This window comes from Leptosomus discolor, chromosome Z (genome assembly GCF_034619465.1).
Source record: "Leptosomus discolor isolate bLepDis1 chromosome Z, bLepDis1.hap2, whole genome shotgun sequence".
NCBI classification, from domain to species: domain Eukaryota; kingdom Metazoa; phylum Chordata; class Aves; order Leptosomiformes; family Leptosomidae; genus Leptosomus; species Leptosomus discolor.
Genome location: NC_141419.1, coordinates 16,057,845 through 16,075,616, shown reverse-complemented (window position 1 = coordinate 16,075,616; position 17,772 = coordinate 16,057,845). Strand labels below are relative to the sequence as shown.

Genomic DNA, 17,772 nt, shown 5'->3' with positions numbered 1-17,772 from the left:
CATTGTGCACGTCTGACAAGAATCTGCTCCAGGCTTTTCTAAATGCCCTTTGTATAGTAGAAGATGTCCCCTTATTTTTCCCATGCCAAATAAGTTCAGTTCCTTAGTCTTTCCTTATTTGCCATGTGCTTTAGCCTCCTAATTGTCTTAGAGGCCCTCTTGGAGTTCCTCTAGTTTGTTGATAGGTGTCTTGTCCTGGAGGCCCAAACTGGACGCAGTACTCCAGATAGGGTCTTGCGAATACCAAGTAGAGTGGAATAATCACTTGATCTCACCATTCTTGCGCTACTATGGCCCAGTATGGGTTAGCATTCACCGCCACCAGAATGATTTGCCTTCATGGAACTCAAATTACTTTATCCTGGTATGTTTCCCTGCTTTTTCTTTGCACAAAATTCAAAGCAATATCCTTTAGTGTCCTACCTGCATGGAAAAATCAAGTCTAAGAGAATGTGATAGTTGAGATGTGATTGTAAAGGAAATAGGCAAACAAGCACCAGTTTGTAAGCACTGACCAGTAGCTGTGAAGCTTTGTGCTTCATGTTACTCTTTTACCTCTGCTAGCTGAATTACAACCAGTACAGCATAGCCTAGATGTATTGTTCCTCCAGATGCATCACTTAGACCTATTTAATGTTGCTCTGAGTATGGAGCCTTGAGTGGTGTGTGAACACCACGCTGTTGGTTTTCTTTTCCTCTGCAACTCGGATGAACGTATTTCCCACCTTTTTTTTTTTAATGATGGGTAATACCCAGAGGAATGGCTACCCAGAAGTTTCAGGTCTGGATATAGGTCAGATACTTATTTTGCAGGTAGTTAAAAATATTAATTATGAATATCAAGTCTTAGGTACAAAAACATCTGGATAAAATTATCCAAATCCTGAAGACATATTTTGGAATTTTTCTCCTTTTTGTTATAACTTGTTAGAATAATGCGGTGTTTTAAGCAAAGAATTCAAGAACAATTGCAGGTTTTTTTCCCGAGTGCCAGGTATAATGACCTGTCAGCATAATTTGAAAATATAGCAATGTATACACTTTCCTTTCAAATTTAAAGTGAGATGTTATGGGCTAAATATTTTTTTTCCCTGCTTAATTTTTTTAAGTTGGTCTGTAATCCTGCGGGCAAAGTATTTATCAAGAGGATTCAGCGTTTCTTTTTTTTTTTTTAATTGGAGATTTTGTTTGGGTATGTGTTGCTAATTGACATCTGCCACTTTGAGAACTGGTGGGTTTGCTCTGACAGGACTTGGCTGAGGAATGCTTGGGAGAAACGTTAGGCCATTGTTTCTGCTCTGAACTGTGACCTGCACTCCCATAAACTGAAAGAAGAAAATGTCCAGTTTCTACTAGTTTATTTGGAGTATCAGAGGTTCTCCAGCTGTGAACACAAATCTATGGATCAGGGGAGCAGAATTAGTTACATGTAGCTAATTTTGACTGCTGATCAGTTTCCAGACAGGGGTCAGAATATTACTTTCTGTAATGCAGACAAGGCATAGATAGATTCTTCCTGGAGGCCTTTCAGCTCTTCCATTCCCACATGACATCTGCATGGAAAGTACAACCATCTGCTCCCTGGCCTGCTCCCTCCTTCAGGCTGTCCCTGGGGGACCTCCACATTTTCTCTCTTCCTGTAATACAGCAGTCCAGCCCAACAAAACAGATAGGCTGTCGTCTTCTCATATGAGTTCCCTTTTGCTCTATTGTTAGCGTACATGTGTGTGTTTATTATCAAAGGTTCTGAGCTTCCCTTATGCAAAGTTGAAAACTGAGCAGTGGGTGAGCCTGAACAGGAGCTAGATCCCTTCTTCAGCACTGTTAACTTAAATGGTGTTACATCCATCATCCGTACATACATCAGTGCAGTGATGGATGTAAAACCCAGGTATGACCTTCCTGCTTGCAGAAGCGATATACTTTCTTAGTGTGGTCCGTGTTGGATGTTCAGCACTCCTAGTAAATTTCCACAGCAATTCTCATGCTAATTAAAGAACAGGATTTATGGTTTTGACAGTTCTTGGCAGGTGGAGTTGTGGTAGCAGTGTGGGAGGTTAGTTCAAATTGATTTATAACAGATATATGGACGGACTCTCTGTCACTGTCTCCATTACTTATATAATCATTGGAAATGATGTTTCATAAGCTGATGATGACTTCCATTCAACTTCCTATTTATCTGTGCTAGTAGAATATCCTTCTTTCTATCGCCTGGGCACATGCATGGTTCATGTTTTAGCAGCACTCCTCAGAACCGCTGTGGGTTTTCTATGGCTGACACATACTGCAGCATTCAGCTGTGATTTGGGGTTCTCCTTAATCCTCTGAAGAAGTCACTAACTTGCATTCAAGATTCTTTCCAGAAGTATGTTGTATTGTAGACATCTGCTTTTAATTTTTACTTATTTTAACAGCCTCACCTAGGAAACGCTTTCCTTTCTTGGAACAAAGCATTAAATATTTTGCATATGTATGTATAGGATTCAGATGACTTTGAATGTTTTGAGGGCCAGTGGCATTTCAAATATATTAAACTCAAAATGCTTAAGAGAAAGTTGCTCAGGCACGGCATAAGGGAAAGGGAGATAATTAAAATGGGTGGGAAACATTATTAAGCATTGAGCTTGACTTTGTTCAGTTTAATTTGGGCCATTACTTCTGCTGCTAGGGAAGATGTGTCTTTGAATAAGATGTACTCTACTGAATTTTCTCCATCAGCTTGATCCTAGAATGGGGTTGTAATGGTGAGTTTTAATGACAGTAGGCAGTGATTTGACAGAAGCACAATGGTTATGACTTCACTGCAAGATCTGGTAGGTGGAAAGCCTTTCCAAAAAGATCAGAAGTGAAACAAAGGAAAGTGCTGTGTGCTCAAAAGTTTTTGCTGTTGAAAATGGGAAAGTTTCATGTTCCCGTCGATCAACACAAGTATGATAAGACAACACATGACCTTATGAAGCAAAGAGCAGTATGTTCACTTTTGAAAAATGTATAGTACAGTAAAGGAGGTGTGGAGTTGTGAGGGGGCTAGTAGAAAAGCTGCCATTTAGAGCAAGGTGATAGTCGAAAATTCACCATACACATTTGCGTTAGAGTTTCAAAACTAATTGCTCTGTCATCTTTTCCTTGTCTTTGCCTGTCCAGAGATTTTAGCTGGTGCCTTTTGGCTGTAGTCACTCTCTTCCTATTACTTACTTTATTGCTAATGTTTATGAAGCACTGAAAGGGTTTTCTTAATGGTGCGAGCTACGGTTGTGATATTTCTAGTTAAATAATAAGTAATACAGAGCTCAGTTTTTCTGTCTGCCAACCTATTGTCTGGTGGTGTAGGCATTCTTTTAGGAATCTCTTCTGGTAAAAAAGTATGGTAATTTAGGGGGAGTTCTGAGAGTTAATTATGACTATATTTGAGGATAATTTAAAATAGTATTAAGTGGTTGCTGTAGGTCTTATGGTCAAGTATGGAATTATCTGAAGTATTTTTTTCTATGAGCAGATTCAACAGTGTTTTGCAGTAGGGCATTGTCTTTGTGAAAAATATTTCAGGATGGACTATAGCTGGCTTCTGGGGGAAATATATGAACAGCAAATTAAAATGTTGATATAATTTCTGGATTACCTTTCTGCTTTCTTTTCCAAATAGTTGTATAGATGAGACTCTTCATTTTGACCCTAAATTGCTTCTCTAAGTTAAATCTCTTTTCCCTAAACATCAGTTTTGTTGTACTTTCCAGAGAACAGTAGTTCTCTACGTGTTTCTGGTGTGTGTCACGTACTGGAAAATTTTGGCATTAAGCCCTTTGTCATGATTTCAGCGAGGATCGGTTACAACTGTTTTGCTTTTTGTGCTGCAATATTTCCTTTTTGCGTGCAGCCATATTAGCAGATAGATGTGCTGTTGCCCTGTGCTGCTCTCTGTGGGAGTTCAAGGTGCAGCTCCTGCAGCTGTGGCTGCTCCATCCCACAGTTTCTTCTCTTTTGTGCTACATTTTAAAATTCACTTTGGTTTGACCTTGGACTTGCTCTTACAACCTGCTTCTCATTTCTGTCAGCTCCTTTGTTATACCAGTGACAGGCGCTTATACAGTTTAGTGAAATGATCTATCTGATGTTGGTGATGGCCCTGCTTCAAATGGAGGGCTGGACAACATGACATCCAGAGGGTCCCTCAGGTATTTCTGCAGTTTTAGGGGCGGGACTTGTCATTCTAGTCTGCTCACTGTGATCTTTGCTGACATTCAAAATCATGTTGTTAAGCATGAAAATAGGAAAACTTGGAGGTGGAGAGGGCAGAAGGGTCATGCAGCGAAAGTCTCAAAGCAGGTGAGTCCTCTTGCTGACCGACTGCAAATAGTGAAATAAAGCTTTGGCCCTTTGGAGGATTGGAAGAGGACTGTGATACAAGTCTGAGACAATAGCCAGCACTCCTAAAGCTTTCTGGTGGCAAGCATTTGCCACAATTTCCCTTTGAAATAGTGATCAGAGCTGGCTGCTTTCATCCTGTCATCATCACCATCTTTCCACTTTATTGTTGCTGAGCCATTTAACCATGCCAAGTCAGCAAAAAGCTTTCCCTGACTCCCCCTGTGCATTTTTTTCTATCATAGCATGCTCCAAGTTTTTGGTGCAGGGTCAGAAAAGCTCTACAGCCATTGCAGAGGAAGCAGTGGGAATAAGCAGCCGAGGATGGGGTGGGGAGGATGGTACCGTGGCAGTTGGTAGCTACATTGATGGAGACGTGCACAGAACTGCAGCTGCAAAGTAATTGAGACCAGACACAATAATAAGAGCCAGTGTTGAGGTAAATGAGTATTTATCCCCTTCATGTAACTTGTCCAGCTATACATTGTTGTACCAAGTTTAAGACCCCATGTGAGAAGAAAATACAGAATATTACTCTGTCTGATGGGGAAGAACACAGATAATTAACACTTTATTTAGTACTTGGCCAAAACTTGGGCAATGCAGAGAGAGGAAATGATTGATTCTTGTGGGGAAAAAAGGGGGAGAGAGGAGTTTATAATTTGTAAATTATCCAAAAAGCACAATATGGTGCTTAGGTGTTTCATAGGCTATCAGCTAAGTGCAGAGAAAGAGACATGGAGACGTGGAGACATCTGGTTTTAGGGTATATCTCATAAATGTGGAGTTTCATTTATTTCTGTTGCCTGTGCATTTTTCATTTTCATATTGTCTCTTTGGGGTTTTGTCCTTCTGCGCCCCCCCCCCCCCCCCCGCCCCCAGTTAGAGTAAACATTGGCTTGAAGCTGAGTAGCAAGCATCAAAGCACTCTGTTCCTTCAGAATCCTGAATGCTGGCACACTGGGTTGCTCTAGCAGGATGCAGCAGTTTATCATGTTCTTCTGTATCGTGAGAAAAAGATGCTACAAGCTCTATGGGTCATGTTAGAGCCATATTAGGCTCACCTTTATGTTGTCCTTTTGGAGAAACTTCTGGTGACTGTTAGCTGGTAAACTCTTTGGCATACTACTGCATGCTTGAACCCTGAGTGTTTCAAGGAGTGCACAATGGCATGCTGGTATTTGTTGAACTATTCTCTGACAGAAATGCACGACAATGAAATAATCTTTTTTTTTTTAAAAAAGATAAAACTGTGTGCTAATTCTGCTGGAAGCTTCCAACCTTCAATTTATATAAATAACGTCAGAAAATTCAGGGCGGAAATAGCCACAGACCAGTTAAACAAAGCCACAAAATATGCCCTGCTGTGGGGGACTGGATGGTCTGCAGAAGAGAGAGCTTGGGATGATCCCAAGCTATCATGAACGAATGATTGTATCTATGTCTTCACTGTCTCCTCACTCACACTTTGATTCAGAAAGAGGTATTTGCCATGGTGGGTTATAGCTGGGGGGAGCATTATTTCACTGGTGTTAATGTGGTATGGCATATGGCAGATATTAGGTGGGATGTTCCTGTATTTTGGTTTGTGGTAGTGTTGCTTTGGGGTTTTTTTTTGTTTAATTTGTTTGAAGCCCTGCAAGAAGAGAGATTTTTTGCTGGTTGGCATAATCCTGAATGGAGGAATTGTGATGCCAGTGGTGATTCTGGGATCAAAGTTGTGCAGCTGGTTTCTGAAGCTGTCTCTAGCACATCACCGTGAGGGGTGTAGGGGGAGGGTAACAGTAGAACACACACATGTCAGATCAGTCCAATGTGCTCTCAGTCTCCTGATGAGACCAAATCAGTGAGCTGCATCCTCCCAGTACCGTGTTCTATACAGCACCTGCGAAACACAAGAGGGAAATATTGCTGGAAGAGGGAGAAGATACCGTGCTGACTTCTGAAGAGCAATTGTATGAGCGGATACAGAACTGCATGAAGCACTGAAGATGACTTTAAATAGTGCTGTTTGTTGGATATGAACTGCTCAGTGTTGTCATTTTGCAAGTAAACTTTATGTTCTTTGGACGTTCAATTGAAAGAACTACATTTGAAATTAGAGCTTCTACTCATTTATCCCCCCATTGTACTTGGACATGTGTTGTTTATTCACAGCCATATGTGACAGAGAGAACTTGCATTTTTTAGGTAATTTCTCCACCATGTTGAGACGTTCAAGTCTGTTTTACTAATGTTCTGTGCAGTCACTTCAACTTCATACCCTTTGCAAGTTAACTGGAGTTGTCTTCTGTTTTGTTGTCCAAGTGATACCTGATGCAGTATTGAGCTTCATGGAACTTGGCGAAACACGTTTTTTCATTTCGATAGTCAACCCCATATCATTCTGAGCATTGTTCTCCAGCCAGTTTTGTACCCATTCTGTAATAAGTACTTTCATGTAAATAATGCTTCTGTAGATCACTTGTGAGAATGTGTGAAATGATATAAAATAACCTTACTGAAGTCAAGCACGTTAGGAAATCATCTGCTTCCTCTCTGTCTACAGAATCTGTTCCTCTGCCATCAGAGGAATTTAAAAGGATTTTGCAGGATTTTCTTTTTGTTAACAAATCCATGCTGGCTATTACTTATCTTGCTTGCCTCTAGGTGCTTAGAAATAGTTTCCTAGCAGTTCTTCATCTTTTCTACTAGGTTTCCATGAAATGAGAGTAGTATGTCTCATCCCATTCTTCAGCTAGGCAGATGGAAGGAGCCTGGAAAGGATTTGTGTCTATTTGTGGATGCAGTAGCTGCTGGACCACAACTATGTATGTGTTTTGTCATGTAGTACATAATTCTGTTCTCACAGAAGGCATAGGGTGTCATACAGTGTCTGAACAACTCTCTGCTGTGTGCTTTTGTGATGGCCTCTTTGCTCTGCTTACTTGACAACTCCTGTCTCTGAGTTCCTAAAGTTAAAATAATTTTTTTTTTTTTTTCAAATTTCATGGATCTAGAATCTTGGCTTGTAGATATGATTGGAGTTCTTTTCAACTGTAGAGCTCTAGTTCTGCTATGGTAACTAGAAGGAAATCAGGATGTATGTGTTGAGAAATGTTGATAGTTTGGATAGTAAAAGGCAAGCAAGGCTTTTTCCCCGAATTTTTCTCTGTGTATGTATGTATATATATGTAAAATATACGTGTTTGTGTGTGTGTGTGTGTGTATATATATGTTAAAGTGTGTCAAAGTTGCTTCTAGGCTTTTCAGCAGCTTCTAGCATAAAGGAGGGTTTTGGGACAGGGCGTTTGAGAAGCTGGAGTTCTTGTGGGGTAACGTGTTGTATGTAGTAAATTGATAGCATACACGTGATTGTTATCGTTTGGTTATTACAAGGAGCAGTGATTTATGTCATTCCAAGAGTGGCAGATACTCAGAGAAGGTGACTGTCCTGTCATTTTTCTTGCCTTGTCTCTATCTCTGGTATCTGAAGGTTGTTCGGAGCAAATGTGGGAAAGTACTTTACTCTGGCAGGAGAAAAAACATATGTACTAAGTGCCAAAAGAACAGTTGCTTGGAAAAGTCATTGAGACTTTGCCAGAGAAGGTACTGGAGCTCTGTGCCAGTATTTGCCAAAAAGGAAGGATAGTTGTTCTCTAGTTCTCACAGACAAGTTTAAACCTAGAGCCCCTGAGCTAGAAGTAATTGTGTAACAAAGGTATCACAGTGATGGTAAAAGAAATGCAGTTTCTGCTAAGCATGTCAATAAGCAAAGATGACACAGTGTACTTGGATTTCTGAAAGGATTAATGCATTCGGGTTACCTTGCTCTACCAGGCAGTGTAGGTATTTTTTCCCTGCAGTGACATACAGGTCATCCTAGCAGAATGCACTGTGAGAAGTGTGGAGAAAATAGCAGTTTGGATAAAGTGTATAGGAAAAATTAAATGACAGTTATTTTCACTTTATAAATCCGCTTAGCATCAGAAATAAAAACTTCTTAATAAATTTTAGGAGCAGAGACCTCCCTTCCCAAATTCTATGTCGTTTATGAACTTGTGTTGTAATATATGGATGTACAGTAAAGTATTGGTGCCTGTATCCTCACATTTGAAATAGCCCTAAAGAACGGACAGGGCAGGGTAGTAGTTAGAAGATAAAATTCTGGACTTCCTTGTTTTCCTTAAGAAGGTTTCCTAAGCTTTAAGGAAACTTTGGCTGCATTTGTTCATCAGGAAGTCTTTATGCATTTTATGCCTGTTTAATTGTGAATTGTAAAGCAGTAATGAAGTGACTCCTGTTTTATTGAGCATACTGCAGTGAGCTCTTGTGGTTATATGCAAGCTTATTCTTACAATGAAAGATTTTATTATTTTTTTTAAATATCTTGAGTCAGTTTCTGTAAATTAGTTTTGTTTAGGTTGCTTTAAATTTTCTAGCTTCTAGCATTCTTTTTAGTCTTAAGAGATATCCCCAACTCATCCCTGCCCCCCCCCCCCCCCCAATGTAATGATCTCTTTTAAATATTTTTCCGGAAGCACTTGGTAAGCAATGAATCTTCAAGTGGATGCATTGAGTTGTCAGATAAATAGAGGGATAAAACTCGGCAATTTTTCATTTTCCCAGTAGGGTGACTGATAAATTAGTCCCCGTAGTAACAGAATCCTAGAACAGTATAGGTTGAAATGGACTTACTGTATTTACACAAAAGTGTGTACATCTGTGTAAATTTGTGTATTTTAGGATCTCATCCTTTATGCATCTATTTATGGACACATGGATTTAATATTCTTAACTGTGGCTGATGTTCATCTCTTCAAGCAACTTTTGTAACTCATCTTGTGAGGAAAACAGTTCTGCATCAAATCCCCATGTGTTTAGAGAGCAGGGAATTTTAATAAGGGGCGCTGTAGGTTCATTAGTACCATCAGTTGACAGGGTTTGAAACCCTGAAACATCTCTGTCTGCTCAATCTCCAGTTAAGGATGGTAGCAGAACAGCTTGTGCAAGGAAAGTAAAAAAGCTTTGAAAAGTTGAGTTTCATCATTAACCCCATCAGTGTCATGGGCCTATGAGGACTGCTTATTTTCAGAAGTACTGGGAAGGATATCAATAAAAAACTGGATGAGTTGCACAGCAGTTCATTGTAGATGTTCTGACAAGAATGATGTTTACGAAAGTTGATGGCAGATTTACTTCTGATTTAAATAGGCATTGGTAGCTGGAGAGAGAAAGCATTGACATATCATTCTGTCTATAATCAGAAAAATGGCCTATGGGTGATCATCTGGCTAAACAAAGGACAGACATGAAAACCTGCAGCAAATTTTGTTTTCATACATCTTAATAAAAATACATATTTTTCCATACGTTGAATAGATATCTATAATCTTCCTTTTTTTACTTTATCTAGGATATCAGATGCATACTTGCAGATAGACAGTGTCAGATATTTGTTTGATGATGCCATATCTAGAATATAAATATTAAAATGTGTGAGGATCTTTACGAATGTCTGAATTGTCCAATTCTAATTTGAGCTATTTCCTATCAATACAATTGACAAACAAAAGTACTACTATAAGAAGTCACTCAAGATCTATTGATTGTTAACTATCATTTGCCAAAGTTTATGCTAAGATCTGGACAAATTTGGTTATAAAATGAAACACAAGCATGTTAAGGCGTTACTTGATAAAAATGTGTTAAATGACAACAATTAATTTTTAACCATTACTTTAAAACAAGCAGATGTGGTATGAATCATCTAATGAGTTACCCCCCAAAGCCTCCTGTTTTACTTTGGTTCTAAAAATTAGCTCTGCAGACCTTGCTAAGCCTTGCTTCTGAAGGTGGTGTTATAAAAACGTAAGTAGTAGAAATGAGAAATAATAATCCTGTTAGAAAAAGATTTCTGTATGTCCCTACTCACACATGGTCAATAGAAAAGCCCTGCTGTCTTGCAGGACTGATTCAAAGGGTTGTATTCTGCTGACCTCCAGGTATCATACAACACATTTTAAAAAAAATAATGCTGAAGTATTCTTCTTGCAAAAGGCTGTAGGGAGTGTACCTGCTAATTTAGCAAGATGGATGGATGTGTAAGAGGAGATCGTTAGTGAAGTTTGGAGCAAGTGAGATATGCAAGGAAGAAAATGGCCAATGGCTGTCGAAGGTTGAGGAACACAGACTAACTGTCTTTTACAGAAATCCATTTGCTTTAAAAATGTTTGCTCATTCTGAGTAGGGTTTGGGCAGAGGGGAATCCCAGAGGCCATAAGGACTGAAAACTTAATTGGATCAGTCAGTTAAAACTAAAGCACTCGATGTAAGCAAGGGATCATCTAGGATGTGCTGAGAAAAGTCAAGCCTCTAAGACTCAGTTAGTTTGACACATATTATAGGAAAATAACACTTATTTTTAAGAGTTGAGCCACAGGCACATATTGATCCTTTCAGATAGGAATATGTACGATGTAATGCAGAAAACCTGTTTGATTTTTCCTGTGAAGCTGAAAAGCCCTGCAAAAAGGGTATTGATTAATTTCCTTCCTATAATACCTATGCAATCCCTCTCATTGGCATAATTCCAATGTGCTAGAAGTATTTGGTTAATTCATGTCCCATTGTAGTATGAGACTGGATACTCTGAGGCCAAACAGGTTTTATATATGTCTTTTACTGGCAGCTTTCTAGCAGCACCTTCTTCAGTGCTCGTTCTGTAGCTGTGTAATTATGCTCAAAGGTTGCAGGAGGAGGCTGTGTGATTCTTACTTTGTTTTTTTTAAACAGCACATCTGGTTAATATATTAATAGTTGTACAAATTGAATTAATAATGTGGCATCCAATTTTAATTTCAGTGAGCAGTTACGAAAAGCAACCAGTGTAGAAAGGTTGTATCTTGTAAACACCACACCCATGATCTTCTCTGAGTCTGATTTTGGTATCTCAGGTGTACCTCAGCCCCAGGTACCAAGCAACTTTGATCTCATGCACAGCACAATGCATGGTTTTTGCCACTGTCTTACATAAGCAGGCTGTGGAAGCAGGGGTCACAGGAAACAGGCTAGATTAATTTCTCATGGGTTGCACAAATGGCTGAAATTCTGTACTGCTTTAATTCTCAATTACTTGCTGACAGTATGGAAGGATTCATGGAAGAGATCTTATTTGGCTTAATGTTGGAACAGAGTAAGTTTGCTACATTTGCTGGTATTGTTAAACTGGGAAGAACTGCTGGCATGTTGGGAGGACTGGGTTATCATTAGTAACATCTGTGACAACCTCGACTGCAAAAAAGTCTGAAAGAAATCAAGTCCTTTAGCACAAGGAACAGAAAAGTCTTCAAATAGTTATGAAATAGAGGACAGGAATACTTTATTTCAGCTGCATATAGGGAAAGACGCAGTAGATTAATGTTGCAACAGGTTGTACACTGTAAAACAAAGCCTTTAAAGATAAAGGATAATTAAATATCGAAATAGATAGCATAATTGCTTCATTGTTTAATCGTCATAAGTCTTTAAGAACAGATAAGGCAAATACTTATGACTGACGAAAACATATTTACATCTACCTTGCAGGTGTACTAGACCACCACTTGACATCTCTTTTGGGCTTGCTTGCTGTTGCTGTTTGGGGTTTATTGGTTTTATTTTATTTCTTTACAATGGAAAGGAGAAACGTTTTTAAAAAAAAACCTCACAACAAAACTCTCTTGGAAATGTTCTTAACCCTTAACCTTCTTAAGGTGTTCTTAATGAAGCGAGCATAAATACTGAAAGTAAATTATTTTTTCTTTGCAGGTTGCGGGATGACAGAATTAGGATAGAAAGGATGGAAAACCTCCATTTTGAATACAGCCATGCTTTTCAGCTGATTACTGATTTTTATGCAAAAGAAGTGCCTGGTACTACAGGTATGTCATTTGGATTTTTATGCAAAAGTGCCTCATATTACAGATCTGTCATTCAGAATGTCTTTGAAGCATGCATCCTCTTAGCTTTTTCATAGATAATGAATACATGCGGATGCATTCCATCAGGTTTCATGGACTTGTCTATGTCCAATTTGTTTAACTCTTCCGTAACTTCATCCTCCTCTGTTAAGGAGAAATCTTCATTGCTCCAGAATTTCCCACTGATCTGAGAGGCCTTGGATTCCTCAAGGCACATCTTACCAGTAAAGACCAAGACAAAGAATGCATTGAGTTCCTCAGCCTCTTCCATGTCCTTTGTCACCAGATCTGCTGCCCCATTCAGCAGTGGGCCCACATTTTCCCTTATCTTGCTTTAGCTGCTGATGTACTTATAGAAGCTCTTGTCCTTCACGGACCTTGTGAGTCTCAACTCCAGGTGGGCTTTCGTTTTTCTGACCTCATCCTTGCAAGCTCGAACAGTATCTCTACGTTCTTCCTGGATCACCTATCCCTGCTTCCACCTTTCATACTCCTCCTTTTTAATGTGGAGTTAATCAGGAGTATTGTGTTCAGCCATGCACTTCTTCTGCCACCTTTGCTTAGTTTTCTGTACATTGGGATCTTTTTTGAGCTTGGAGGGAGTGAACCTTGAAAGTGAACATTATTTAAATAGAAATGAATACAGGGCTGGCATCCCTTTTTTTTTTTTTTTTTTTTTTTTTAATAGCTTGAAGATGTGTGTTTAGACAGACTTAATTTCACACATATAGAGCAACTGAGGGAAATTCAACATCTGAAATGTTTCTTCAACTTTTTGTGTTAAGACTCTTAAGAACAGAAGAACAGCTTTAAAAACCATCTGAAAAAACTTAACTAAATAGATTTTTAAAAAGTACCATTTTATCTTGAGGTATCATGGAGTGAATTTGCCTATTGTTGCAGCTGGAACAGTGAATGTAGTATTGCAGTGTTTATAAGCACTGTCAAATATGAATACCTACCTCACAAAGATGGAACCATATTCTGCAGACTGGCTGAGGCAGATGAATCATCAGCACATGTGCCAAGGCCTGTTCATTCCTTTTAACTTGCATAGATATTGCCTTCAGTAATGGAGACATCAGAATTCAGTTCCTAGTTATATACTTAGAAATTTCTTATGCCAACAGTTAATCATTTTTATGAAGAAAAACCTGTGGAAGCAAATGTTTTATGTTTAATGATGTATTTACAATATTGTAATAGTCTACATTCTTTGGAACCGTAAGTGTTAATTTGGAACCTCACTTTATGTTGATTTATAGATCCCACAGAATACTGTACGTATATTACAGATTTCTATTTGATTAAATTGAAAAATAGATTATGCTTTTTCTAAAATACATAAGTAGTACACACTGAGTTAACAAGAAAATCACTCTTTCTTTAGGTCCTCAGAAACTATCTGTAATACTGAACTTGGATAAGCCTGTTATTTGCTCTCTGGCAGCAGTAATTGCATACCTCAAAGAATTTAATTTGGAAAGGATGCTTTACAATCCAAGGTAAGTTGCCTTATATAAGCTTCCAATTCAAAATGCCAATACGTGTACCAGCATTACCTTGTAAGTTTTAGCAGCCAACTTCCCTTCAATGTAATGAACCCACCTGCTAGAGTGATAAACATAGACTTTGTAAAAATTATACCTTACATTTAAGCTCCTAATCAGAACTGAAAGAATCAAGTGATTTATTTTTTTAAGTGGTGTTTCATTAAAATCTTTATGAAGTATGTTTGTCTAGAAATTACTGTCAGTAATGTAAATGAACATGTACTGCTGCCAGGTGTTATTGGAAACAAACAAGGCACAAAAACTGGTAGATGCTACAGGGGAAATTTAAAGTTTGTTAATATCAACCATCATATCTCAACTTCAGTTTTATTTTGTGAACAAAATTTGTGACTTTTTGGCAGCTTTTAAAAAAAAATTTAGTGCTGTAATTTAGATTTGCAGATGTTTTATTTTGCCAGAAGTGTGTGAATAATGTTCTATAGCTCCGGAAGCAGGTATAAATGCTAATGTGTTGTAATGTTTAGACAGTACTCAGCAGGTCTGTTTGAGTTGGTGAATCTAGTTATCAATTGTAAAGAAAACAGACATTCAACATGTCCTGGCTTTCTGAAAAACGCCTTGAGTGGCTCAGTGGTGACTGGGTGTGGGGGAACAATCAGGCAAAAAGTTGTTGATAGGCCGTCACCATTTGTGCAAAGTTACTACAAAAACACACAGACGTGGAAATGGAAATAATCTTGTCTTCCCTTAAGTAGTCCCAACACTTGGGTTTGTTAGATATGCCCAAATGAGTACTCAAAATTTGTAACAGGATTAGGCAGGTGGAATCAAATGAAAATGGAAAGATACTGCTACTCAAGCATCTTTTTATCCTGTCTTGTACAAATATAAAAGATTGATATCCTACCTGTCTTAAGTTTGAAAATATCATTGACGCTTATTAAGTGCTTTTTTAAGCTTTACCTGTTGTGGATTCTGTGCAAAATACTCTCTTGTTTGTCTGAGTATTCCTCTATCCTGTGAGTAGGCAGGATTTAACAAAGGAAGTCTGGCTGCAAACTGGAAACTTAAAAATGTCATGTCATTTCTAAATAATTCACATGTAGTATGAGACTCTTAAAGTTTCAAGCCTTATTTTGAGGGGATCCCTACATTACCAGGCTTTTTAAAAATGCAGCTGCATGTAAAAAAATTGATGTCAGCTTTAAACACTTTTTCATGTATCTAGTAAAATATTTGGAAATTATATATACCTGGGCTTTCTGGATTTTGGATTGATTTTTCTTCCTTAAGTTGCCTTTCCCCTCTCCAAGTACTATTAAAATGTTAAGAAAAAGTTTGCTGGGCTTATAAGCCTAATGAGGAAAGAATTCCTGTGGCATCTTCTAAGCCATCTGCCCTGCCTTGCCCATCAAGGAGTGCTCTGATCTGTGGTGTTTGAGCACCATGGTGCTGTGGTTTTCCCTTTCTTTGATTGGAGGTTTTGTTTGTTTGGTTTTTTAAAGTGCTTCTTGCGTGGCTAAGGAAATGTTGGTGGCTAAGGAAATGTTGTTGGCTAAGGAACGCCAAAGAAATGCGATCCCATGGTCACGCTTGTAGATCACTATTGTCACAATGTCATCCGTATGTGCAATCAAACATAAGGTGAATGTTCTTTCAAATGTGGGAAATATAAAATCCATCTTTTGTGTAGAAGTAATTCAGTAGCAGAGGAAAAGCATCATTACGTGAAAGCTTATCCAGGAACAGTCAGTCACATTTGTAATAGCTGCATATTAAAGTCAAGTGTAATTACAGAGTAGGAAGGAAAAGCACTGAGTCTTAGAGTTGACATTTGCCTGCTGAAGTTTGCTCTAATGGACTTTATGTGAATGTATGAGTATCCGAATGGAAAGACAATGAACTATTTGATGTCTTGGTGATATGCTATGAAGAAATAAAACACATTCTTTGAGATAACTTTGTTCTTGTGCTCCAGAGTTTGGATTCTACTGTATTTACTTCTGCAGCCTTTACTGCTTTGACTACCTGATACTGAATTCTACTTGCTGTTTTTAGTGTCACATATGTTGAAGTAGTGAGACAAATACTGAGGCAAACTCAACTTCAATATATTTCCTAATGCTAGTAAAATACTATCTAAATACTGAAAAAGGAGATCATTTTAAGCAAAGGCTGTAAGGCTCATGGATCTTCTGTGATTCTGGAGGAAATAGAGGAGAAACACTTCCATTGCACTGTCAAGCAACTTAAAATTCCTAGGAGGATTCAGGTCAGTGAATATATACTGATGAGTCAGTGAGCATGAAGTCGGAGCTGTGAGATAGTTTTCAGTTTATTAATGTAAGTGACACAGATCTGGATGAAAAAGACCTGTTTGATAGGAAGAATGACAAAAAAATTCCTTACACCTCTACCTTCTTTGGATAAACACTCTTCTCCCAGCTGAAAAAAATTCCAGCTCAATTTAATAGTAAGTCATGAAACATCATGTAAGCAATGAGGGATCCTCATGAGTCAGGGAGAAACAAGTTTTGTTTTAATATTTAGATGAAGCTTTAAAATCCACTTTAAAGATTGTAAATAAAGCAAAATATTAAAAAGAAAAAAAGATTTCTGCCATAGCAGGACCCTGTGATATGGCTAGACTGCATCAGATCTCTAGCAGCAGGTAAATATAGTTTTAACCATGAATGTTACAAGCTATTTTAATCAATGTGTTCTAATACCCTTACATATGGAGAGACCTTTATTGGCTTTTGACAAGACGCTGGTACACATCTAGGAGCAGTTTTCAGATACAGTTGAGTATCCAGTTTTGCTTGAAAAATCATCATTTGCATAGAAGTTGCTGGGGAAATGTGCCTCAGTATATTTTATTTTTTTGCCTACATTTTTTCTAGCATATTGGAGATGGATGAGAGAGACTAGGGTTTTTTAGATTTTGAACAGTGATAGATGAACTTCAAGAAATGTAGGGAATGGAAGAGCCAGGTACCTTTCTGAAGGAGGGGAGTAGCTTTGGGATTAGAGAACTACCAGCAGTGAAGATAGAAGACAGAGGCAGAAGTAAAAGAGGAGAGGAAAGGGTTAAAATGGCTTTGAGGGAGGAGGGGAAAGAAAGAATTCAAGAAGAGGAGAAATGTTTGTTTGTATCTTATAGTAGGGGTAGAAGAGAGTTGGCAAGATGAAATTGAGCGAAGTCAAAATGTGAGTTCTTCAGCTTAAAATTGTGGACATCCATGAATTTTCAGGGGAAATGTCAGAGAAATGGAGGGAATGTTCGTGTCCCTAGGGTGCTGATGATGTCAGAAACATTGTGTGTACAAGATAATGCATGGGTTTATTTACCCACTGTCACTATGAAAAAGGGAGTACTGAAATGATTTTGGTAGGTTTCAAAGTCAGCTCAGGACCATAAGGGACTGAAGAAGGAAAGCCATGGTTTTCAGACAGTAAAAGGTGCTTAGCAAAGGATTTGCCATCTCTCTTGGGACCACAGAAGAAAGGCACAAGGTGAGACTTCTTGCATTCTGGACATTTGGAGCTTGAAGAAGTGCTGAGGCTGTGTGCAAGGAAAGCAGGTTGACAGAGTACAGACATCTGAGTAGAACAAGGCTGCAGGCCCACTCCTTGGGGTGAGTTCAGTGGAGAAAAAGAAGATTAATTCAAGATAAAAATGAGGGAGGTTATTTTTGTTTGTCTCACTCCTTCCCAGATCCTCTCATTTCTGTTCTTGTCCTTTGGTTTGTTTTTCTCAGTTTTGTTTTGTTGTGTGTGTGTTTTTGATTTTTTTACTGGTTTAGCTGGAAGTTTCTGGACTCCTATCGAGATCAGAAGTTCTAGTCCTGTGGCAGTATTCACTGATGAATTTACAACTGGTTAATTAAATACAAAACATAGCTAAAGAAAGCTAATGCTTCTGAGAAATAGATTTGGTTTTAATCCTCAAA

General features: G+C 38.4%; 1 protein-coding gene across 1 annotated transcript in view; it reads left to right on the top strand.

Moving 5' to 3' along the window:
- MSH3 (mutS homolog 3) overlaps positions 1-17,772 on the top strand; it is a 112,062-nt gene that overhangs the window by 27,760 nt on the left and 66,530 nt on the right. The window contains exons 9-10 of the mRNA XM_086480036.1: positions 12,154-12,266; positions 13,696-13,810. Coding sequence (XP_086336162.1) covers positions 12,154-12,266; positions 13,696-13,810 — 228 coding nt within the window. The remainder of the gene's footprint in view (positions 1-12,153; positions 12,267-13,695; positions 13,811-17,772) is intronic.